The sequence below is a fragment of the Dermacentor silvarum genome, chromosome 10, assembly GCF_013339745.2.
Source record: "Dermacentor silvarum isolate Dsil-2018 chromosome 10, BIME_Dsil_1.4, whole genome shotgun sequence".
Taxonomy (NCBI): domain Eukaryota; kingdom Metazoa; phylum Arthropoda; class Arachnida; order Ixodida; family Ixodidae; genus Dermacentor; species Dermacentor silvarum.
The window spans coordinates 131,594,326-131,618,405 of NC_051163.1; the positions used below are offsets into that span (position 1 = coordinate 131,594,326).

General features: G+C 48.0%; 1 protein-coding gene across 5 annotated transcripts in view; it reads right to left on the bottom strand.

Annotated features, from left to right (window-relative positions):
• LOC119431857 (ATP-binding cassette sub-family C member 2-like) overlaps window positions 1-24,080 on the bottom strand; it is a 1,116,245-nt gene that overhangs the window by 1,013,062 nt on the left and 79,103 nt on the right. For all 5 annotated transcript variants that reach the window (XM_049657182.1, XM_049657185.1, XM_049657184.1 and 2 more), the window contains exons 7-10: window positions 23,762-23,878; window positions 20,769-20,897; window positions 20,513-20,669; window positions 15,851-16,108 (exon numbers count right to left, since the gene is read on the bottom strand). In XM_049657182.1, coding sequence (XP_049513139.1) covers window positions 15,851-16,108; window positions 20,513-20,669; window positions 20,769-20,897; window positions 23,762-23,878 — 661 coding nt within the window. The remainder of the gene's footprint in view (window positions 1-15,850; window positions 16,109-20,512; window positions 20,670-20,768; window positions 20,898-23,761; window positions 23,879-24,080) is intronic.

Consider the following 24,080-nt stretch of genomic DNA (forward strand, 5'->3'; position numbering starts at 1 on the left):
CTATGGTACATGTTTTTGAAGACCATATCTGATGGCCACGAGCTTACATCGAGCAACGCCACAAAATAGACATCCATCACTGTAAAAATCTAGTGCATCGCATCGATGTATTCGGTGCTTCAAGATTACGGATGGGCATTGATTGCTGGGTGAAGGAAAGGCAAATTCGTTCCGAGAATCGTTAGCTTGATAAACAGATTGGGCATAGCGTCAACTCTTGAGAAAAGTTTTGCGGAGTTTCAAATATTGCTTATACATGGATCCTCAATCGTCGGAAGAGGGGTACTACTGCCAGAAATTTTCTAGTGCTTCCCGAGAAAAATGTCCGAGAGGGTACTAAGAATGATAGGAGACTTAACCTTCTTAACATAGCTGGGCATGCGAGACTGAACTTACGGTGCAGCTGCCACAAGAACGTCAATAAACTGGCAGGAAATGCAACGAATCTGTATATTTCGGTGCAGTAAAGTACGTTCGCCGTAATATAGGCTCTTTCAGAAGTAAGCATACTTAACTTCGCAGCGTTCGGGATGCCGGATTCTTAACACGATGAACTGGCCAACAGTACTTTTTAACCTTTTGGTACGCCGAGTACGAAACAGTCTGTGTGCATTTGGTGCCGATTAAAGGTGATCGAAAATAATCTGGAGTCCCCCACTACTGCATGCCTCATAGTTATATTATGGCTACTATTATATGATTTGAAGACATATACATTTCACAGGAAAGAGAAATCGAAGAGCAGGCTGGCAACTGCCACCGGAAGGGGCTCAATGCCTGCGTACTCTTTAGAAATGAAAACATAGAAATGAAAGATAAGAAAAAAAAGGGGGGGGAAGAGGAAAGAAAGAGCAAGCTCACAAATCTGAAAGAATAAAGTATAACATTTTATTCTTTGAGATTTGCCCCGTAAAACCAAAGAATGTATTTTTACACAGCTTGTGCATTTGAAGAGACCTCACAATTTCAAAGCAAATTTTTTTGTCGCAAGAATTGTCGGAATTTTTAGGCTATAATACTGTTCCAAAGGTATGGGTTTATTTACAGGTCATGATAGATGAAAGCACATGAAGGGAGCAGCCGAAGACGAAGGCGAGTCGGGTACGATGAACCGCCCAGTTCAAGCGCGCGCTCCACACCACCTCATTGTCTTCTTCTAACCTCCGCGCGTTGCCGCGACATTTTCCCCGGGGGCAGACGAAGCCCGCCGAGCGAGTTAAATGGGTCGGTGATAATACTGCTTGAGGAGAGCCACATGAACAACTTGTGTCAAGCGCGAGCACCGATTATTTGCAGTCACTTGGACGACAACGTAGCTTACGTCACTTAGACGAGCGAGAATGGCGAAGGGTCTAGAGTAGGTGGCGAGAAACTTGCAGTACAGTCTTTTTTTGCAAACTGGTATCCACAGTCGAACATAGTCACCGGGCGAAAACCTCATGGAAGTATTCCGGGCATCAGGAGGCTCTTGCTGTGGCCTTGTGAGGAAAATGTCCTCAGACATGCGGGTCGCTGTGCTTTTTCTGCACGACACAATGTCGGAGCGATAGACAGGTCTTCATGATGCTGGAAGGGCAGGAGAGTGTCCAGAAAGCTCCGCGTATTGCGTACGTAAAGCAAAAAGAACGTCACATACCCAGTAACGTTATGCTTGGCAGTGTTGTACGCATACGTAACGAAAGGCAAGACGGCGTCCCAGTTTTTATGATTTTGAGTGAGTTCTGCGGCTTTTGTGAACCACAAGGTCGCAGAACTCCTTCAACAACGTCGGCAGTAAATTGCCGTCCACGATCACTGATGACAACTCGTGGAGCGCCGTGACGTAAGATGACGCGGTGCAGCAGGAAGGAAGATACATCAGCTGCTGTGGCAGATGTAAGTGCCGGTGTTTCCGTGTAACGAGTTAAGTAATCCACCCACACCGGTGGCCAGATGATGTCTTCGGGAGTGGTCCGAGCAAGTCGATGCCAACATTTTCAAAAGGCGACGTCGGTGGCGTGACAGGTTGCAAATAACCTGCAGGGCCAGTCGTCGCTTGCTTGTGGCGCTGACAAACAGCACAGCTGGCGACGTACTGCTTCCTTGTTTTCCAGAGTTTTGGCCAGTAAAAACTCTGGCGTAGCCGGTGTAGTGGGCGTGCGAAGCCAAGGTGGCCGGCGGGATGTCATCGTTCATCGAACCAAGAACCGAAGGGCGCAGGTTTTCTGGCACTACTAAGAGCATTGGAGGGCCATCAGCTGAGTAATTCTTCTTGTACAGCAAACCATTAGAAATAGTAAAAGGCTGCCCTGGTGAATCATGCGCAGATTCCAATAAATGTTTCAAGGCAGGCTTACGATGTTGCTCACTCTTGAAGCTACTGAGGTCTGGGAAGTCGGACGAAATAGAAACTAAATAGTCGTCGAAGTCATCGTCCTCTGCGTTTGCGTACGGTGACGGGAGGTGCGAGAGCTGTCGACATCCGTGTGGCAACGTCCGCTCTTGTAGGTGATTGAAAAGCTGTACTCTTGAAGGCGCAACGCCCAACTGGCCAATCGGCCGGACGTGTCGAGGAGCCCAGCAAGCCAGCACAGTGAATGATGGTCAGTCACTATGGTGAACTCGCGGTCGTTCAAATACGGCCGGAACTTCTGAATGACGAAGCCAACTGCTAGGCACTCCCGCTCGGTGACGGTGTACTTCTTCTCCGCTTTAGTAATGTAGCGTTCCTAGTAAACACAACTAAAGGAAACACATAGCTTAATACTGACGGATGGTTTCCGCCACTTTATTCTAACTGAAACTACCCTCCTCGTCCTCCTCTTCATTCGTCCCCTTTGTTCTTCATCTTCTTTCGTGGCCTAAATGCGGCACGCTTCACCCTCCTTGGCTCTCTTTGTTCACACCTCCTGGTGTGGTACTTGAAAACATTTCCGATGGAGGAACACTCTTCTTTTCCAGAGGCTCCCAGATACCATATTGTCTTCAGGATGCCGTGCTGTGACGCCGTCTTTATCACAGAGAAGGGTCCATGAAATTTCACATTTGAAGTCCCAACGCCTTTTCTTATTAGGACCTTGTCATCAACCTATATGTGTGGCATTTCGTTGTTGGGTCTTCTGTCAAAGTTTCTCTTCATGCGTTGTTTGTAGATATCCTCCGCCTGCGCGCTTTTCTTTGTTTCGGTAAGTTGAAGCTTGCCAAGGATACCCAGTTCGCGATCCGCAGGAAGTGTCGGCGGGACTCCTGAGGCGGCAAAAAGTGGGCTGCACCCCAAGCCACCGGTGTATGACCGGTTATGGTGCCTCACAGCAGCCTCTAGGCAGCATTTCCACCCACCTGTAAACTTTGGGTACATCCTTATAAATTGCTTCACATCTCGGATGGCACGCTCTGCAAGACCGTTTGCGGCGGGGTGGTAGGGCGAGCAAAATTTGATAGTCATGCCATGATCTCGAGTCCACTTCGCTAGTTTATCACTACGGAAGGCAGGCCCATTGTCACACACTATGGTCTTCGTGTGTCTAAAACATTCGGCTTGAAGAAGAGCAATGACGCTGTGGGCGTCTTCCTTTCCTGCCTTAGCCGTAATCATTCTGGTGCATTCGCCTATGCAAAGTAGAAACGCGAGTTTTCCTGACACTTTCACCCGCTTTCTTTAGCTCTGCAAAATCCAAGTGAACGACTTCAAAGGGGACTCGCGAATGCTGCGGGATTATCATGACGTCTGTCGCCTGTCTGTACTTCACTTTGTTTACTGGACATCTGTGACATGTCCGTACATAGTTGCTGATCTCTTCTTTCATACTTGGCCATGTAAACCGCTTCAGTAGCTTGTTATATGTGCACCAAAACCCATCATGCCCACCTGACTCTGGAGTATCGTGGTAAAGGTGAAGGATCTTCGGAACCATTGTCGGTGGCACATGGTACTTTCCATCGATCTCTTTCATTTCTTCTGTGCCTTCCCACAGCTTCACGTAATTTATCTGTTCTGACTGTTGGCTTGTTACATAGACGAGCAATCTGGACAAGGCATCTGCATCGGTGAGCAGCGGACCAGGGCGGTGCGAAACGACGAAGTCAAATTGTTGCAGGTAGTTAACCCACCTTGCAATGCGTCCTCGTGGTTGTGCCATATCAAGAAGGTGTGTCAATGCCTGATGGTCAGTGAAAAGTGTGAATTTCGCTACTTCTAGGTAAGTCCGGAAATACTGAACAGCTTTCAAGACGGCCAGTGCTTCCTTTTCGGTGGTGGTGTAGTTCACTTCTGCAGGCTTCAATGTATAGCTGTAGTATCCCACCACATGATGTCTTTGGTCAGGTTCGTTTGAGAGTTTTTGATAGAGCACTGCCCCAGTTGCATAATGCGATGCATCAGTGTTCAACACAAACGGTAGCGAGAAGTCAGGAATGCGGAGAATAGGGTCGGATGATATAAGCCTTACTAGCTCACGGCAGGCCCTTTCACACTCGTTATTCCACAGGAATGGTACGTCTTTTTGCATCAATCGTGTGAGGCATCGTGTCTTGACTGCATAGTCTCTTATAAAGGCCCTAAAGTGTCTAGAGAGGCCCAGGAAGACACGAAGGGAATGTACGTCGTAAGGCTTCACCAACTTCGAAATTCTTTCAACGGATTCCTGCTTTGTGCTTTTGGTACAGCCGTCAAATGCCCTGCCTAGAAATACCACTTTTTTTGGAAGAATGCACTTTTCTTAAAGTTTACTTTGAGATGTGCGAGGCTGAGCGCATGGAGAACTAGGGAAATGTGACTTTTGTGATCTTCTTTTGTCTTCGAGAAAACGATTATGTCGTCTATATAAACATTGCAAAAGGTGCCCAAGTATGGTTTCAGGATGTCATTCATGATCTGTTGAAACCACGCTGGGGAATTCTTCCATCCGAAAGGCAATCCGTTATATTCGAACAAGTCGAATGGCGTAACAAATGCGGTGTACTTTTTGGTCTCCTCGGTCAAGGGTATCTGCCAAAAGCCTTTGCAGAGATCGATCCGTGAAAACCAGTGGCTACCACCAGTTTCATCAATAGTATCAATTTTTGGCATCGGGAAAAGTATTAATTCTGTTTGGCGATTTAGAATCCTATAATCGGTACAAAGACGAAAAGTGCCATCGTCTTTAGGAGCGATTGTTATAGGCGAAGCAAACAGTGAAATTGATGGCCGGATGATGTCGGCGTCTAACATTGCTTGCAACTCCTTTTTCAACCAAGCCTTTTTCTCTCTTGACATATTATATGGGGCTTTCCGAACCACTGTTTTGTCTGCGAGTTCAAAGGGAACTGCATGTGACTTCATCGGCGGAGGATAGTTTTCTATGCATACGAGCTCTGGATACTTTGCTCTGATGTCTTCTCAACATTGAACTAACTTTAGAGGGCTGGGTGTCTCTCCGCTTTTCGTCAGTTTAGCATTTTCTTCAACCAATACCCTGTCATCCCAATAAAGGTTTATCTTGAGCTTTTTCATGTCGGGGCGAGATAAAAGGAAGTCATAGGTGACGTCAGGTATTGCCAGCACATCGCTCTTTACGCAATGTCCTTGAAATTCAATCACTACAGACGCTCACTCATTATGGGAGCTTACTGCCCCATCGTAACCCTGGACACGTAGGGTCCTCCCACTGTGGAGACGGCTGGTGTCTATTCTTTGCTGGTTGATGATGGACACAGACGCTCCACTGTCCACGAGTGCGTTCATCTCAACACCGTCAATCTTGACAGGGACATGAAGTAGGTTAGAAGACGCCAAGTACACAGTTTCGTGGCAGTCTTTCACGAGAGGCCGATCGTCTTTACCCTGTTCTGTGTGGGGTTCGCCGACAGTCGGAACGCATACAGTGCTACCAGGACTACTTGAGTAGCAATTCGAGGACTTCAAAACGTTGTTCCGAAGGCTTCCTGCTAGTTTGAGGGATCGTATATGCGACTGAGGTTCTACGAGCTCATTGCTGTCCAGGAGTAATTCTTCTCCGCAAGGACTTTCCTGTGCTGGCTCCACGGGCAAATTTTTCAGACACCGCATGAGGTCGCCTATTGTATCGGGGGCTTTCAGCTGGACCTGTTTTCGAATACTGAGAGAGAGTCCCAGCATTACCAAAGCTATAACTGCGAGTGAAGAGAGTTCAGGTTCTGCCATGCGCAACAGACGACGCTTCTCAAGGCAGTACTCTAGTAGGGAGCCACGCGTGTGTCTGAAGCGTAGCGCCAACTCCCATCTCTCCAATGGATTGCATTGGAACGCCACCAGGAAGCTGCGTTTCCACTTCTCCCAATATGCTGGCTTTTGATTCAGGATCTGCAGATCGTACCATTTTCTGGCAGTGGCACCAAGGTAACGTCGCATGTTCTGAACTTTCTCTTCGTCGGATAGCCACCCGTTATTCGCAGAAGCATACTCATAATACCATAACCAATATTGCGGGTCTTCGGAGCCACCTTGAAAAACATCAGGTTCAACCATATCCGGCGCTCGTTTTCCTTTCCTCAGAGACTCGGCCAGTGCTGCCATAAGCTGACTTTGTTGCATCATCTGTCGCTGTTGTACTTCAAAAACTTGCAAAACGTGGCTCACCTTCTCTGTTGACATATCCTCTGTCGGAGAACCACGGCGCATGGGTGCAAAAACAAGCTCTTCTATTGTTGCCAGCTGCAGGTTCACCTTGACTGATCCTGTCTGCAAAAGGTCCTCACGGCATGTGGACGCTTCTTTGAGCACTGCATCGACGAGGCCAGGGGAGCTGAGGTGGCGCGGAAGACTTGTTGACGGTTCATCTTGCCCTTGGTAGCCAGTAAAGATAATGCGCTGCGACGAGGTCTGGTCAACGAAGAATGTAACCCACATCCTGTCGGGCTGCGCCAAATTATGTAGCGTTCCTAGTAAACACAACTAAAGGAAACACATAGCTTAATACTGACGGATGGTTTCCGCTATTTTATTCTAATTGAAACTACCCTCCTCGTCCTCCTCTTCCTTCGTCCCCTTTGTTCTTCCTCTTCTTTCGTGACCTAAATGCGGCACGCTTCAAGTAAGTGTCCGACTGGCATAAGCGACGACACGCCGCCGGCCATTGCAGATCTGAACGACCACAGAACCAACACCAGTAGCATCAGTACGCAGTTCACTGAAGGCAGCGGGATCGATGTGCATCTGGACCGGTCCGGAAGTCGGTAAAAACTTCAGTTGCTGAAATGCAGCCTCACAGGAATCCATCCACACTTGTATGGTGTGTCGTTGTGAAGAAGGGACGTGAGAGTAGAAGCAAGCTGTGCGAAATTCTTGGTAAGTCAACTGAAATATGAGCAAAGGCCGTCTTTCGGTGCTGAAAGTTAGGAACCACGGCAATCTTTTGTTGGTGTGGTCATATTCCCAGGTTGTCGACCAGAAAGCTTAGTACAAAAGCTTCACGTTCTGCGAAGTGACTCATTTGGGAATTTAAAATAAGGCCAGCTCGCCGTATACAGTCAAGCACGATCGATAAGCGGTGATTATGGTCTTGAAGTTTCGTGCCATAAATAATCACGTCATCTAGATACCACATACAAATTGCCAATTTGAGTCCACGGAGCACTGTATCTATAAACCTCTCAAATGTCGCCGGAGCATTGCACAAGCCGAAAGGCATAACGTTGAACTCAAAGAGGCCGTCGGGTGTTACGAAGGCTGTCTTCTCCTTGTCCGAGAAGTGCATAGGAATTTGCCAGAATCCTTACCGCAAGTCAACGGATGAAGAATAGGCCGCGGAGTGCAGACAGTAGACGGCGTCATCTATACGTGGCAGTGGGTACACGTCTTTTTTTGTGACGGCGTTAAGAGGGCGGTAGTCCACGCAAAACCGTCAAGAGTTGTTATTCTTTTTGACGAGAATTACCGGAGCTGCCCACGGACTACATGATTCTTGTATGACGCCTTTACGCAACATTCCTTGAACCTGCTCGGCGATGATTTTCCTCTCGGAAGGCGAAACGCGGTAAGGCTTCTGACGAATTGGCGACGCTTGCCCGGTATGGATCTGATGCTGCGTATGAGACGGCGGCAGCGTATTGGTTGATCTTTGGTGTTGCGCAAAATCAAACACTGAAGCGTAACTTGCGAGCACCTCTTGACGGAGACGCCGCACAGCAGAAGGGAGCGACTTGTTGATCATGCGCTCAAAGTCAACGGACTGATCTGGGTAGGAAGCCGGATGGGATTTCTCTCCAGCAGGCGAGAGAGAGAGAGAATAAACTTTAATCAAAGAGCACATGAGCGTAGGTAGCTCCTCCGCTCTGCATTGGGTGGTCCCCTCAGTCCAGGAGTCCAGCGGCCTCAGCAGCCCTTCTCGCTCGGTTGACCAGGTTGAGCTGGTCCGTCGAGTCGGAGCTCGACAGCGCTGCCTCCCATTGCCGTGTTGTGGGGTGTGTTATCGGTGTGAGCTGTGGTGTGTTTGCGCAAGCTCGTACCATGTGGTAAAGCGTTGCACATTGATCGCAGTGTGGACATCTATAGGAATACAGCGCAGGGTGTATGGCGTGGTAACGACTCAAATGTGGATATGTGCTTGTTCGCAGTTTTCGCCATATTACGGCTTCCTCTCGCGTCAGAGCATTATGGTGGGGGGGGGGGGGGGGGGGGTAGTGTTCTTTGTGAAAGGCGATAGTGTTCTTTTTGTTTTTCTTGTTGCGTATACTCGAAAAACGCCATCGTCTCATCCTTCGACATATTTAAATCTTTCGCTATCGCCGCCAAACGTTCCCACTCCATCTTTACCCCTCCAGAATATCGGTGACTGGGCTAAAATAGAATCCGGGAACGGATCCTGGAATAAATCCTTTAACGGATCCTGGCACAGGCTCGCCTATTGTGATGTGTTTGTTTTGGTCACTGATCTCAGGGGCGTGCGGGTGTTAAAAGAGATGAGGTTGGAAGACGCATGGCAACACAGCAAGCAGATTTTAATACCACTCAAAACCGAAAACCGCAAACTAAACTCACTCGTACTAGCACACATTGAACAAATAAAGACTAGCAAATATACAACCTAATAAACCGCTAAATATGCCCTTAATCCTGTCCGCGATAGTTTTGGGCGTTTTCTCCACAAAGGTCTGGCAACTCTGGCCTACTGCTATCTCGCTACAAGTATGGATCGTCCTCGCGTTTCTTGACGCTGACTCATGGGGCTCTGTTCGTCCAAGTCGCGTTGCGTCCTTTTCAGCGTCGTGGCTCCCGACGATCTTGACGATGTCGTCGCCTTGGTGGGCGCCTGTAACCCGGTTGCTTATGCTGACATGGCAGGGAGGCTCGACGGGTTAGGCTTAGCGACGTGCTCGGCCGCCGCTTCCGTCCAGCTCCTTTCCCGAGTGCCGACGTGGCGTTACGGGGATCATCTAACGCGCTGGTCTGCCGAAGAAGGGGGATCCTCTCTGGAGTGCACGGCCACGTGATGCGGCAGATGGTCCGAGTAGCCTCGCTCGAACGTCTCCGAGGTCAACGGCTGCACCTCGGACTGCCCGCGCCGCGGACTCGGCCGGACCTCCAAGTCTCCCGTCGCAAGTGCGTTGCTGACAATGCGACCTTCCTGGCCCAGAACCACGTCGATAATGACAGCTCAGCCTCGCTTCTGCCTCGACCACACCTCTGGTCACGCGCCTCGCGCGCTCGTGCCGTTCGGAACGCTCCGTTCACATCGTCCTTCTCTTCTTTGCTTTCGCCGCAGGCCTCTTGCTCATGACAATGGCCCTCTCTTCAAGAGTTTTTTTCCAAAAAACTGCTTGCTCTTGGCCTTCTTTTCTATGATGAACTCGACTCTCATTGTGGCTTGGGTGCTTTTCCTGCTTTCTTGTGCGACGACGTGTCTCACCACTCATCACCACAGTTTCGCGCACCATTCACATTTCACGATCTACTGCGCTGCACTGAACTGTAGTTCATTGGCCCAACACTACATGAATAAACTCGTTATCGACACACGTTCGTGAAAACTGACAGTTCAACTGTTGTAGGGCATTTCTAAATTATATTTCTTTGAGGCCTGCCAGTTATACCTGTTCACTTGTTCCTCCTTTTCCGAAGCTGCCATGCTTGCCTCCTTTTAGCCTGTTTTCTTCTCATACCTACTCGGGCCCATTTCTCGTGCAGCTTGGGATATCTCTGGTTCAATTCTGGCTTCTTTTTCTTTGATGCCCGCATCTTCTCATGCACACGCGTTATCTTACGCCGTCGTGGTTTCAATTTCCTACGAATCCTCTTTCCCTTACGCGTTGCACTTCTTAGACAACTAGAGCATCTCTCGTCTTTCTCGCTTCTCTCGGAGTTTGACGTACTCCTGACGTCTGATGCTTGGCTATCCCTGATACAGGCTGTAATTACCAAAGCTCCGTCTTCCCGAGGCGGGGTTACTTTTTCTTCTACTACCTTCTGTTTCTCGTTTACGCAGCCCTCAATCTGTATATCATCCATCCTTTTATCTTGGTCACTATGCGTCAAAGGCTCCTCAGTGGTGTAGGTGCGTGTAGGTTAATGGTATAAGCTGTGGTTGAAACTGCTCGGCGCGGTCATCTCGCGGCTCCCTGTGTGCGTGCGCTCAGACGTAGGCGTGTGCCTGCTGATTGCCGAGTAAGGACTCATGCCCCGGAGTCCACACGATTTGTATGTATGGTAGCAGCTGGTGCGCTCCATTCAGAATGCGATGTGCGTCCCTGGAAATTTTAGCCCTGCAATAATTTCTGCATGCCGTCTAAAAGTCCGTCAGAACTATGACGCAATCCCAGTGTGGTCTCGTCGTGATGGCTAACGCAATCGCTAGTTCCTCTGCCTCCGCAGCGCTCACTCTGGAAACCGACGATGCATTTATTTCGGACTCGTGATTATCGACTACGCTGGTGACGAATGCGGTGCTTCTTGCGGTGCTGGCCGCGTCTACGTACAATACATTGGGGTGGTTTCCATACTTTCTCGCGAGCGCCTGCGCTCGGGCTTGTCTCCGTCCGATGTGGAAGTTTGGGTGCATGTTCCTCGAAATCGGTGAGACGTGCATAGTTTCTTGTATTCGTGTTAGGATTTTGTTCAGTGCGCTGGTCTTCCGTACGGAATATCCAAGACGCTCCAAGACGCAGCGTCCAACTATTGTGCGTAGTAGTCTTTCCTTCTGGCTTACCAGACGGGCCTCTATGATTCCCGTGCGTTGTTGTACACCCCTGTCTCCTCGAAGCGAAAAGTAGCCGTTACGGGTGGGAGTCCGAGTGCATGCTTATACGCCTTGCGTATCAACCGGTCGAGTACCTCCACTTCCGCGTTACGGAAATTTAAATATGGTGCCAAATACGCAATGCGGCTCACAATCAGAGTCTGCACTAGTTGGATAAGGTCCTGTTCCTTGAGTCCCCTCTTCCTCCTGGTAATTCGTTAAATCATGCACAAGATCTACGTGGTCATGTGTTGTAGCTTCTGTGTGGCGTATCCTCCACCCCCGTCCTTTTGTAAGTGTAATCTGAGGATCCGAAGTCTGTCTACCTTGGTTTCTATAGGACCTATTCGCAGGTGGATGGTTGGTTCGGAGGCTGTAAATCGTCCTCGTGAGGGCTTCTCGATTATGAGGAGCTCCGACTTCTCCTGCGCGCATTGCAGTCTGCATGTCTCCGCGTAGCTTGCTATGACATCTACTGCCTCCTGTAATATCTCTTGTCATTCTCCGATAGACCATCCGACCGTCCATATCGTGATCTCGTCTGCGTACAAGGCATGTCGGATCCCCGGTATTTTCTCGAGTAGGGCTGTAGGGCGTTTCATCATGGCCACATTGAAAAGTGTCGGCGACAGCACTGCTCCTCGTGGCGTTCCTCTGTTAGGTGTGTCTATTCGCTGTGACCTCACATTTGCCAGCCCTATTGTGGTGTGCGATCTGTGAGAAAAGCCCTCACGTAGCTGTACGATCCCCGGCCGCAATTCGTGTCACTGAGATTGACTAGTATGGCTTCGTGCCCCACGTTGTCAAAGGCTCCCTTTATGTCTAGCGAGAATTGCTTTTGGGCAGCACGGCGTTGCTGCAGTCAGTACTTCCTCTTTGAGCTGCAGAAGCACGTCTTGCGTTCACAAATTATGCAGAAAACCAAACATCGTGTTGGGAATCAGTCGACGTTCTTCGAGATGCGTCTGTAGCCTGTCTGAGATGCCACGTTCCATCAATTTATTGAGGCAAGACGTAAGCGAAATGGGTCTTAGGTTCTCCAGGCAGGGCGTTTTCCTGGCTTTGGTATAAGCCTAATCTCCGCATGCTTGAATTCCGGGGGTAAGGTCCCTCTGCTTCAATGCGCATTTAAGAGTTCCAGTATTGCCGGCACGGTTGCATCGTCCAGCTTACGTAGCAACTTGTTGGTGATTCCGTCCTTGCCAGGAGTGGTGTTTCGAGTAAGTCTTGCGATCGCTCGTGTCAGCTCGGAACGCGTTATGACCCGGTCGAGCTAGCTGTTTTTCAGTCCGGCATAGTCAGCCGCTAGCTTTGGACCGAGTATCGGCTGGCCAATATATCTACTTTGTAAGACACACAATAGCTGAGCGTCTCTGCCTCCGAAGTTGTGTAGTACTCGGCTCATCGTGTGCTTGCTTTCTCTCTTGCTCTGGGTCGGATCAAGGAGATGTCTGAGTATGGTCCATTTCTTCGCAGTGCCCAGCGTTTTTTAGAGGGAGTTACAGAACTGGTGCCAGTTCTGTCGTGCAAGTTGGTATGCGTAGCGTTCTGCCTCGTCCATCAGTTTCGCGGTGCGTATATTTAGCTCGCGGTTGTGCCGCTGCCTTCGCCATCTTCTAAGCAGGCTGTGGCGCGCTTCCCACATGTGCAAGAGGCGCGATCCACTGCCGGATTGTCCGTGGTAAGTGCAACCTCCTCGGAGTGTTTGGCTACCGATTCCTGCAGTTCCCTAACCCAGGCCTCTAGATCGGTTATCGCCTATAGGCTTCTTGAGTTTCTCTTTCGCTCCGGAACTTTGCCCAGTCCGTGATTTTGGTGCAGCGTATCTTTCTTCTTGGGAAGTTTCCCACGTGTACCGAGACGTCTAGTATGAAGTGGTCGCTCCCTAGCGTCTGGTTAGTGTTTGCCCACTCGACGCTCCGAAGTCTGGACACGAGCGCAAGATCGGGACAGATGTCGCGGGCCGTGCTGTTGCCTACTCTCGTTGGATATGTCGGATCCGTCAGTGTCGTAAGTCGGTGGTGTTGTATGACATTGTACATGGTTGTTTCCTTTTTGGTATGTATGACGTACTCCCACACCTCGTGCGCCGCGTTGAAGTCGCCTAATATGAGGAGGCCGTTTTGTGCAGCTAGCTGCCTCGCTTGCTGTACCAAGTTGTCTAGGGGTCCCCGCGTTTCCTTCGGCGAACTGTATATATGAAGTATAAAAACACTTGTGTTTCTCCAGCGCTGAGGCACTATTTTCGTGAAAACGTGATCGAGTCCCGTGTCCGCATCATCATCATCATCAGCCTATATTTATGTCCACTGCAGGACGAAGGCCTCTCCCTGCGATCTCCGATTACCCCTGTCTTGCGCTAGCGCATTCCAACTTGCGCCTGCGAATTTCCTAACTTCATCACCCCACCTGGTTTTCTGCCGTCCTCGACTGCGCTTCCGTTCTCTTGGCATCCATTCTGTAACCCTAACGTTCCACCAAGTGTCCGCATAAGTGTGGTCTATTGCAGTGAGGTGCTCGTGAGTGTGGCCGTACGTGCTTCTGCTGTCGCATGAGTATGATATCCGGTGATTCTTAATGATTTCCCTCTTTCCTGTAAGGCTATTACATCGGGTGGTGTGTCTTGTTTGGCAATGTACTGCAGCAGCGTCGCCCTCTTGCGAGTGAAGCCACGACTATTCCACTGCCAAATGGTGATGCCTCCATTTTGATTATTAGGTTTTCTGGCCAATTTTGATCCCCTTGTAGCATTTGATGGAGGGCTGCCTCTCTGTGTGGATAAACTCGCGGCTTCTTGTGGCGTTGATCGTTTACCAGAAGGGTAAAAAACCTCGTGCAGATGCGTTATCATCTGTCGGATCTCGTCGAAGCCCTTCTCCATTTGCATATGTAGCTCTTGGATGGCTTTCCGGTTTTCATTAATAACTTTTTCGCAGGTTGTTACTCAGACATCGATCGGTTGGGCTGTTGGATTCGGCTCGGGAGGAGCCTCGGTGTTCATTTCCTCGACGGTCGGACGCACTACCGAGGCAGTGGACGCGCGCTGCGGCGGCTGTGGCGGTGTTCGGGGTTCGGGCGAACTTGCTTGCGCTGGTGGCTTGTTCCGGCTTCGGTCCTCCTTTAGCTGTGCGCTCAATTCGGCTATCTGTACGCGCAGTTCCCGCACTAGGGCCGCAAGCGCCTGTACAGCGTTGTTCGTGTTTGTGTCTGCGTCTCGTGATGGCTGTATGTGTGGCTTGAGTTTGTCTTTTTGTCTCTGTGACTTCGGGAGGCAGCGTTCTGCCCAGCTCACCTGTTGCAGGATCACGCCACTATCCACATCATCACAATGACACTCATGAGCTGGGTCGACAACTCGAAGCAGAGCAAGCTCTTCTTTGACTACTTGCCGTATTACCGAGGAAATGTCATCTTGCATGCCGTAGTACTTGCCGTCAAACTTGCAACGATGGTGACATTGTCTAAGCGCCCAACGAAACCTTAGATATAACGCTTTCATGAATTACCTCATCGCATAGAGTGAAGGAAAAAGACGAACACGACGAAACAGGAGAGGGGGTGCTATCAAATGATTCATTTCTAAACAGCTGTGAAACGTTATATACTCAGTGCAAACAATACACACACACAACCCATTGTACATGTGCCGGCAAGCCAAGGTACTTCAATTGTTTACTGTATAAAGCTACAGACGGCGAGCTTACACATCTCTCCAAATCATGGAATGACATCAGCTTCTTTCGTTTCACATCTCAACGGATTATGGTGATTTCCTATGACCGCATGTAGGTTGAATTCGGGGGTGCAGCCACTGCTCTTGCAGTCAGAAGCAAGAAAACCACCTGCTGTGATTCTGTTTCGTCGTGTTCGTCTTTTTCCTTCACTCTTTATGAGATGCGCTAATTAATTAAAACGTTATATAGCACAAACTCACCCAAAATGTCACCTTTGTGAACGTAGGTAAAAGCAATAATTGATCTACGATTTATAAGCTGGCTAGTATTCATATTAAGGCTGAGGTGCCAGTCCGTGGGATTTCAATATAGTTCTGTCGGTAACCCACAATTCCGTAAGGACGCCTTCATATAAAGGAGGTTTTTTATGTCCATAGAAAATGACCCAGAACGGAGGAAGATGTGATGCATAAATAAAAGAAAATGTCAGTCTCCCATATAGCCACATGAACAAACTGTCGACCATAAATGCTTTATAATGAATAAGCCTTAATGAGTACCTAAGTTGACATTTACCATGAAACATTCCAGTAAATATGTCAGCATAGCTCGACGATACATTTGTGTTCAACAAAGTTTCCTTTAAATATGCGCAGTGTTCCCCACACTACTGTGTGGCACAGAGCAGATAAGGCTTCTGATCAGTGCCAGAACATCATTGAATTGTGCAAATTTTGAAAGCGTATTTCTCGACACTTCAGTAATACACAGGATTTCTGCTTAATAGCTCTGATTTCATTAGTGCTTGGCTTGAATTGCTCAGTGTCAGTATTCACCAATGTATTCAGGGAATTTTTGCTAATTAGTTAACCTTAGCTATTTCTCTTGCAAGTAGTGTCCGCCTCTTCAAAAATCCAGCTGATGGAGTGGCTATTGCGATAGTTACCACACAAGATATATTCGCAAGTCTGTTTACAATATATATTCGCCAAGAAGCATAAAACCTACCTGAAGGCTGTAGTAGGACACCACCGCAATCCAAAATCCAATCAGCGCGGCCAGTAGTACCGACCCGCAGCTCAGCCCTGGGCCCAGGCCCACTCGAGTTGTCAGCATGTAGATGACAATTGGCAAGGTTAGCAAGCCAGACACCGGTAGCAGTATGAGCTGGGCACTGAACGCGAGGATGGTGCAGTCGACACCCATGACTGACACAATGTATCCAGAGGAAACCTTAGCACGTTCCGCTGGAGAGTAGTTCAACACCTGCATGCAAGCAGAAAGCATGAGGTCGAGGCCTTGCGGAACACTTGCATGGAGAATGGTGAGAAGAGATGAACGCACTGATCTGTCAGTATTTTGCCTTCGATAATCGATAAACTGGCGAGAGCCATAGAAGATTGTTCTAGATCAGGGTGGATTGAGGATTGATGCTGAACGTCGCGCTAGGGAGTGTCGTTGGGTGCTGGCCAGCCTCGGCGTCGTGTATAAAGTCAGCGTATCAGTTTTTCACTTTTTATCACTTCCTCTGTTTGGTATACATTTCAAATGAAACCACAGGTACTTTTTCCTATGCTCACCTTGGCTTCACAGTGTGTTGGCCTCACATTGTCGCGTGGTAGTGACGGTCAAGAAGAGAGTAGCAAAACTGTGACTGGCGAAACTCTTTATTGGGTGAACCTGTGCCCCGAGAAACAGGCTACACTAAAAGATCAAAGATAGCGGCGAGCACAGTCGGCGCTCTTCGAAAATCTGATCAGTGGGTCGAGCGCGCCGGCTTTTATACATGAGTAATCGAAAGATCCAGAATAATCACTGATGCCCGCGTGTCTAGAAAGTACTACACAATTCGTGTCGCACGTACAATCAGATTACACAAGGTTCGGTGACAGCAAACAACGTTTAGAACCATCGACAACATTCGATAAATTTCCGATACATGAAAGCACGTCCTGTGCTGAGCGGTAAGGTTTAACATTTGTTAGCCGCTGAAAAGCGGTTACCCGCGAAAGAAACAAATACACGTGTCAATATGGTTGTGTAACAAATATTCCAGCCCTTCTATTCAACTTCTTGTGATTAACTGAGCTTAGTAATACCGAGATAAAAATATTCAGAATGTGTGCCAAAGATCAAGGATAAGGGGGTGTGATAACACTAGAAAACTTGCATGCAAAGAGTGAAGTACGCTTGGCGCAAGAGGGTTAACTGCATTGCTTTGGGAGTCCTTCGTGTTGCCGTAAACAAACATAATAATAATAATAATAATAATAATAATAATAATAATAATAATAATAATAATAATAATAATAATAATAATACGATGATGATGATATTGTGCATTTAACACGTAGCTGTTCAGGTGTAAAGTAAATAAAATCGTGGTAGCTCGCACTAGTGGCGCAAGGCTAAAGACACAGCGGAGCTGATTGGTTCCCAGCTGGTTCTGGCTACACGAAGTAATGCCAAGTGATGCTAAGTTATACGAAATGTGTAAGCATTTCCTCGTGGTCCGTGACATCGGGGCACGCCTCGCGAAGCAGTTGCAGTCCGAGCACACGTAGGGGAAGTGGGGCGAAAGCTATGCAGTGTACGGGCGGCGCGCAGCAGACGACACGCCGGGATGACGTCACGGCGCTTGTGCAGTAGCGCGCAGCTGCAGTCACGGACACCGCAAGCGATCGGCGCTAATGCGGGGAAACGGGGAAGCGTGGATTGCGTCGGCAGCACCTCTGCGTGTTGCCTCGTTCGTGCTGCTACAATTTGTTTCTCTCTCTCTCTCACTCGCTCTCATTTTCTCTTTCTCTCTCCCGAGCATAGCGCGCGCCGCGTGCACTCTCTCTCGCTCTCATTTCTTTCTTTCTCTCTCTCTCGAGCCTAGCGCGCGACGCTCCGCGAGGTGGTTGCTAGGCAACGCAGTGGCAGGAGGCACACATTACGGCCGGCTTAAACAGCTCCGCTGTTAAAAAAAAAAAAGATTGGTTGCGTAACTGAACAGGATTCCAAAGGTTATAATGTCATAATACCTTTGGAGAAATAAAGTATCATGGGCCAGTTCACTGTTAGGGAGCATTAGTTACTGGAATTCACTCACATCTTGTGCCCAACTGAATGCTTCTGAATAAGTTTCAATACATACCTTAACTCAGCAAATACGATAAAAATACTAGGCCCGAACTTACCACCACTTACTCACTAAGCATGCGATAGCATACCCAGGTTCATACGAATGTTACGTCTCAATAGTTGCATGCGCGTGGGTCGCGGGCGACCATACACCCACTCATCTATCAAAGGTATGTTTGTTTACTTTGGATATCATACAAATTTACAATTTCCTGCACACTGTGACGCGCTCGCGTACGCTCTACACACCTCGAGTTTTCTGTTAGATACCTTCAATGGGCGTGAAGATCGAACCACTGCCGCGGCAGCCGCATATCGATGGAGGCGAAATGCAATAACGCCCGTGTGCTTGCGTTGTAGTGCACGTTAAAGAACCCCGGGTGGATAAAATTAATCCGGAGCCCTCCACTAGGGCGTGCCTCATAATCAGAACTGGTTTTGGCACGTAAAACCCCAGAAAGAAGAAGCCCACCTATAATGTTATAAAGAAACCGTTGAGCGATGCTGGGACCGAACTTCTGTCTTTCAGCTCAGCAGCTCAATGCTCGAACCGTTAGGCCACCATTGTGCACATTCATGTTTGTCTGGTGCCTTAGTCGCTCTTCGAAAAGTTTGGCGCGTGCGTCACGTGACAGTACCTCACATTCTTCCCTACACAGCTAGCGCTTTGAGACACCGTGTTACACTGCGCTTCTTTCGGTAGACCTCATTGCCTTCAGGACCAGTGCATATTTTCTGTTAGATACCTGCAAGGTGGCTGAAGTACTCCTGTAGTGATATCGCAATAAAATAAAACGAAAGTAAAAAAAAATCCCCCAGAAACTACTCTGTCTACGTATGCGTAAGCAATGTGGCGTTAGCTCATGTCCCCGCAGCCCGATGTCATTATCAGTGTTATGCACTTGATCTGGCCAATAGAAACGACAGCGCTGCGGCGACACAAACTGGCGCGGCACTGGGGTGCATTGGCAGCGCGAGCAAAGTACTGCAGGTGGCGGCGCCAGGTAGGCTGGTGACGTTCCGATCATAAGCCATTATAGCTCTTTAGCGCGTTGTCCATCCTTGTCGAGCCATTATGAACCTCGATCAAAGGGCTGCTGCGGCGGTGGCACGGCCGTGCGGACTGTATCTTGAAAGCGATCTGCAAAGCTGACAAGAGTTGCCGACTGCTGATAGCTCCGCGCGGTGTGCTTTCGCCGCTTCATTCGCGTTGACGGGACCGGCAGCACGAAGGTTAAGTCACTTGCCGCTGCGGGCTCTATCTTGAAAGTGATCGTCTTACGGGTCAGACGGGCGGACAGACTGACGGACAGTTTTTTTCGATCGGTAAGCATAGAAATGCTTACGCATTTCATAACCACAACCGCAAGACTCTGACTGAGCTGCAGTACTCGTTCATGTATACATAGCGCTCAGGTGCGCCCCGAGGGGGTGCTGTCTCCGTCCTCCTACCTCGTGCGTGCCTCCTCCCCTAGGCAGAGCGTGATGGCCCACACGCGCCTACGAATCTGGGTGGTCTTACGCATTTGGCTATTTTCCATTGCCTCTCATCCTCGTCACTGCTCAAAAACGATGGCGCACAGGTTCTCCAAGGCTGGTGGAAGCAGGCAAACAAAGCTATATTTAAAATTATGCCACTGACTGTGAAGGATGTTGGCGTTTGCAGGAACTGCATTCCTAGAACTCAGATGGCGAGAAAACACAGACATAAAGGCTGAGCTGGAATCCACAGCGCCCTACTTTAAACAATTTTATTTTATAAGAATATTTTTCTATAAATTTATTAAAAGCAGCCCGGTGTAGTGTTCACCTCCACTTGTGTGTCTGTTTTCTGGCGGTCTTGGTTTTCCAAACCAGTGACCGTTTTGTCAGGCGACAGTACAGCGGCTATGACTTAATGTTTACGTACATCGACATCGCTCAATCTGTAAGTTCACTGCTGTCTCTACAGTTGGCAAATAATTCGATCGCAAGTTTCAAAGGCTGAACATGTCTTTTTTTTCTTTTTTCGTTTTTTTTTGTCCTCGTAAAGCGCCTGTGCAGCGCCATTCGCTTTAATTATTGGCGACAGTTAATAAGGACAATAATGCCGGAGTTTACCCAAAAGCAACCACAACATAGACTTTAATAGGAACTGGCCTGTAAAAGAAATCGAATCGATGCCAAGACATACGAAAATGCATTTCGCTGTGGTAGCGCGTTAACTGACTTAATGCGATTAGGAAATCTGCCTGCGTATGACGGTACCACATGACAGCGCGTAGTTTTCCATCGATCGCTGAAAAAGGAATATTTTTGTTGGTGCGTGCGTGCGTGTGCATATAAGCAGGGCGATAATGATTCTATCCCAAGCTAGCAATCTGTCCTTAGCAGTTTAGGTTGCACCGCAGCATTGCTTTTAATTTTTTGGCATTCAAAACAAAAAAGTGTGTTCAAGCTGAATGTGACACGTTTGTATTGCCGATGTAGGAGTGGTAGCAAACAACAACAGCACACACTTATGCAGGACAAACACAGCGTCAAATATCTTCGCTTTACACTTACCCTTCGGAGAATCGCCCCTTGAGTGAGCACCTGCACCTTCTCCGTGAACCGCAGAGCATTGTGGTTCATGTAGCAAGTGAGAGCGCCGTCGGCGAGACACGATATCGCGAAGAGCAGTATCATGGACGCCATGTTCGATGTTCCAGCAATGAGAGACCTGAGAGAAGCGAACGATATCGGAGGATCCTGTTCAGAGCCTCATGCATATACCAGTCTCACAGTCGAATCCTGCGGATAACGAACTCACTGTACTCACTCCAGCACCATGGCCCTTCCGATGACGACAAGATAGTAGGCTATGCCGGAGCTGATAATCCACAGCAAGTCGCGCCATACGACACGAAAGAGGCCGAACATGAAGCGGCGCTGGCTTCCGGAGGATGCACTGCAATTTGTCGAATAAAGGTCAAGATGAATTTTAGGAGTGGGAAAACGTGGTGAAACACAAAAAGCTACACTGTCAATCAGGACTCACTGCAAGCAACTGTATGACTGCTAAAAAAAAAGTGGATAACGCGCATTTCTTACTCGCGTAGATCAAGCAATGAAGTGCCGCCTTCGTAAGTACGTCTACTTTTCTCTGTTAGATAACTGATGTCATTACTTAATCAAAATGCCACTGAAACTTCAGTGGCATTTTGATTCATACTTCCTCCGTTTCATCCATCAATCTATCACCTACCCGAAATAAAAGGTGAGCAATAATTTGAAAGACCGCTAGAACTTTCACTAGAAAGATACACCATTACCGGCTGGCTGCTTTCGGCAGCTCCGGCATGCTCTCACTGGGAGATACGTATTCCAGGGGTCGAGAAGGCGCTTGCTATTTTTGTGACCAGTTATTTTCTGACTGCTCGCCTCTGGCTATGGCATCAATCAATCAATGAATCAATCAATCATTTCTTCATTTCCAACACCGTCCAACACATGACCCGGCTCTCATAGAGCGGGCGTCTCCCACGACGGAACCGGGAGGTTGTGTTTCCTGGCGGCGTCGTGGGCCTGCTGGACGGCCCAGGGTTGTGGAGCGCGTTCTTGGCTCCGGATTGCTTCTTCAAACTTGCGCTTGTCCGGTTCGGAGTTTATGTGAGCTTGCGAGCGCGGCCAGAGTAAATGATAGACGTTAAGGGACGTATTCCAATTGGTGCAATAAGACTTGTCGTAGAGCTCAGGCATGTAGTGGTGTAGTCAGTTTTGCGTGGGGTATGTGTCTCTTTGTAGCATTCTGAGAGTAACCGCTTGAGCTCGAGTGAGCATGCGGTGTGGCGACGATTTCATCGCCGTTTGACGTCATACGGAACCTCACGGCGAGTGCGACTACGACGCCGATGGCAGAAATCCGCTTTGAATGTCCATATAATTGCTATTGCAATAAAACGGAACATTGCATAGGGTAAAGCCCGTTTCACATGATGCGAATTTGCAGTGCGTTTTTCGCAGCTGCGATTTCCGCAGATGCGAAATTCGCCATCCCGTTTCACATGGATCTACGGCAGCTGCGTTTTTCGCATACTCGTTAAGCATTCTGACAGGCGATGACATATGAGCGAGCCGTCTCCTATTGGTCGTCTGTTTCCACCGCTACATTGGCTACCATCGCATCTGCGTTTTTCGCAGAGAAGTTCAGCACGCCGAACATTGAAAAAACGCACGCACGAAGGCTCCAGCGGCCTATTTTCCGCAGCTGCGAATTTGCACGTGCGAATTCGCAGACAAAATCGCACCATGTGAAACGGGCTTAATTCCTCTTCGTTTTCATGGTGACAGCTGTAATGGCCTCTTCGCAGTAGAAGTAAAATACATGATTCACGTGCCTGACGAAGTACGCTCCATGTTGAAACGAAAAAGTATCCCTCCTGTGGGTTGTGTTTAACTGACGAGTCTTCCAGTGAGACATTTTGATGGTTGAAAAGCGCTAATGAAAGAAATTCATTAAGTAAGATGATGTGCTTTCTCGTATAAAATATATTTCAGTGATCATCCAAGAACGAAGAAATGTCTTGACCAATTTTCAGGTCAAGATTTTTAGAACTTGGAAGATAATTTTTTTATAAATATCCCACAGCCTGTAAAAAAGAACATCGGAAACGACTGGTTTCACCTTCATTTGCGCTGATTGCCGGAATCTGACAAAAGTGCTTTTGTAGATTCTCTTCTCTTCTATGACACTGACCGGCTTTGTATCGTTCAGAAGGCCCCACAGGATGACATATTGAATGAGCCTATCTCAGTCGCTGCTACATGCTTTAGGAAAAATTGCGAATTTGGTTTCTTTGACAGGGTTAAATGGCAGTGCATGAGTAATGTAGTGAAGACCACAGTATTGTACAGAACCGAAGTGCCAGTCGACGCTTGTCAAACGAATAAGGAATCGAAAGACGGGTTATATACAGGGTGTTTCAGCGAACACTTTCAAAATTTATTTATGGTTGCCTGTGGCAGATAGCCCAATTCTAATTAATCAGCTGGTCTACTCGACGAGGCGGACATTACTTCCACAAAAAATTGAAATGCATAATCGACTAATCAAGAAAAATTCACTAATTAAGTTTTTAACTAATTACCTGATGGCCCATATTGCAATTTACAAGTTGTAGCCGTGGAGTTCGCAAGGCGGATCCACTTGGAAATAATTATCAGGATGACACCAGTTTCGTGATATTAATTCCCGAATTTTCCGGAGAAATGCATTGGCGTTCGAGTTAATATTGAGCTTCAATGCATAAAGCGACGTTTTGTTAAGAAACTAACTGCAATGCCAATGCATTTCTCCGCAAAGTTCGGGAATAAATATCTCGAAACTGGTGTCATCCCGAGAATTCGTTCCAAGTGGATCTGCCTTGCGAACTCCACGGCTACAATTTGTAAATTGCAATATGGGCCATCAGGTGATTAGTTAAAAACCTAATTATTGAATTTTGTTAATTATTCAATTATGCATTTAAATTTCTTGTGCAAGTTATGTCCGCCTCTTCGAGTAGACCAGCTCATGAACTAGATTTGTGCTATCTGCCACAGGCAACCTTTAAGAATTTTTGAAAGTGTTCACTGAAACACCCTGTATAGCATACAGCTGTACTGCGACTGGTATCGTTTGTACTACAATGAACTTTCCTGAAACTACGCAGCTAACTAAGGCCTAGCTAATAAAAAAATAGAGATTTATTACACAGCGCGACCCACCATATTAGCAGAAATTGAATCAGCCAAATATGCGAACGACTGAATGAAATAGCCAAATCCACGCACCCCTTTCGGACAGCACCATAAAGCTTTCTTACGGTCCTTGCACACAAACTGTGAAGGCTTGGCTTGATGAGGTCGCGAACCCTGGTAACGGATTTCCCGAGTATATTCTTGAGGTTTCTGCAGAAAAAAAAGAAAATGCATAAATATATATAACACAATGATGACGTGGAGGTGAAGAAACAATGAATAAAATTAGTAAGGGGAAGCTTAACACATACTTGCATCAGTCTTACAGGCATTTGAACGCAGCTTACGAAAACAATCAAACTGGTGATTTGGGTGAGTTGGTTACGCATTGTGAAAAAAAATTGTTTGGCGC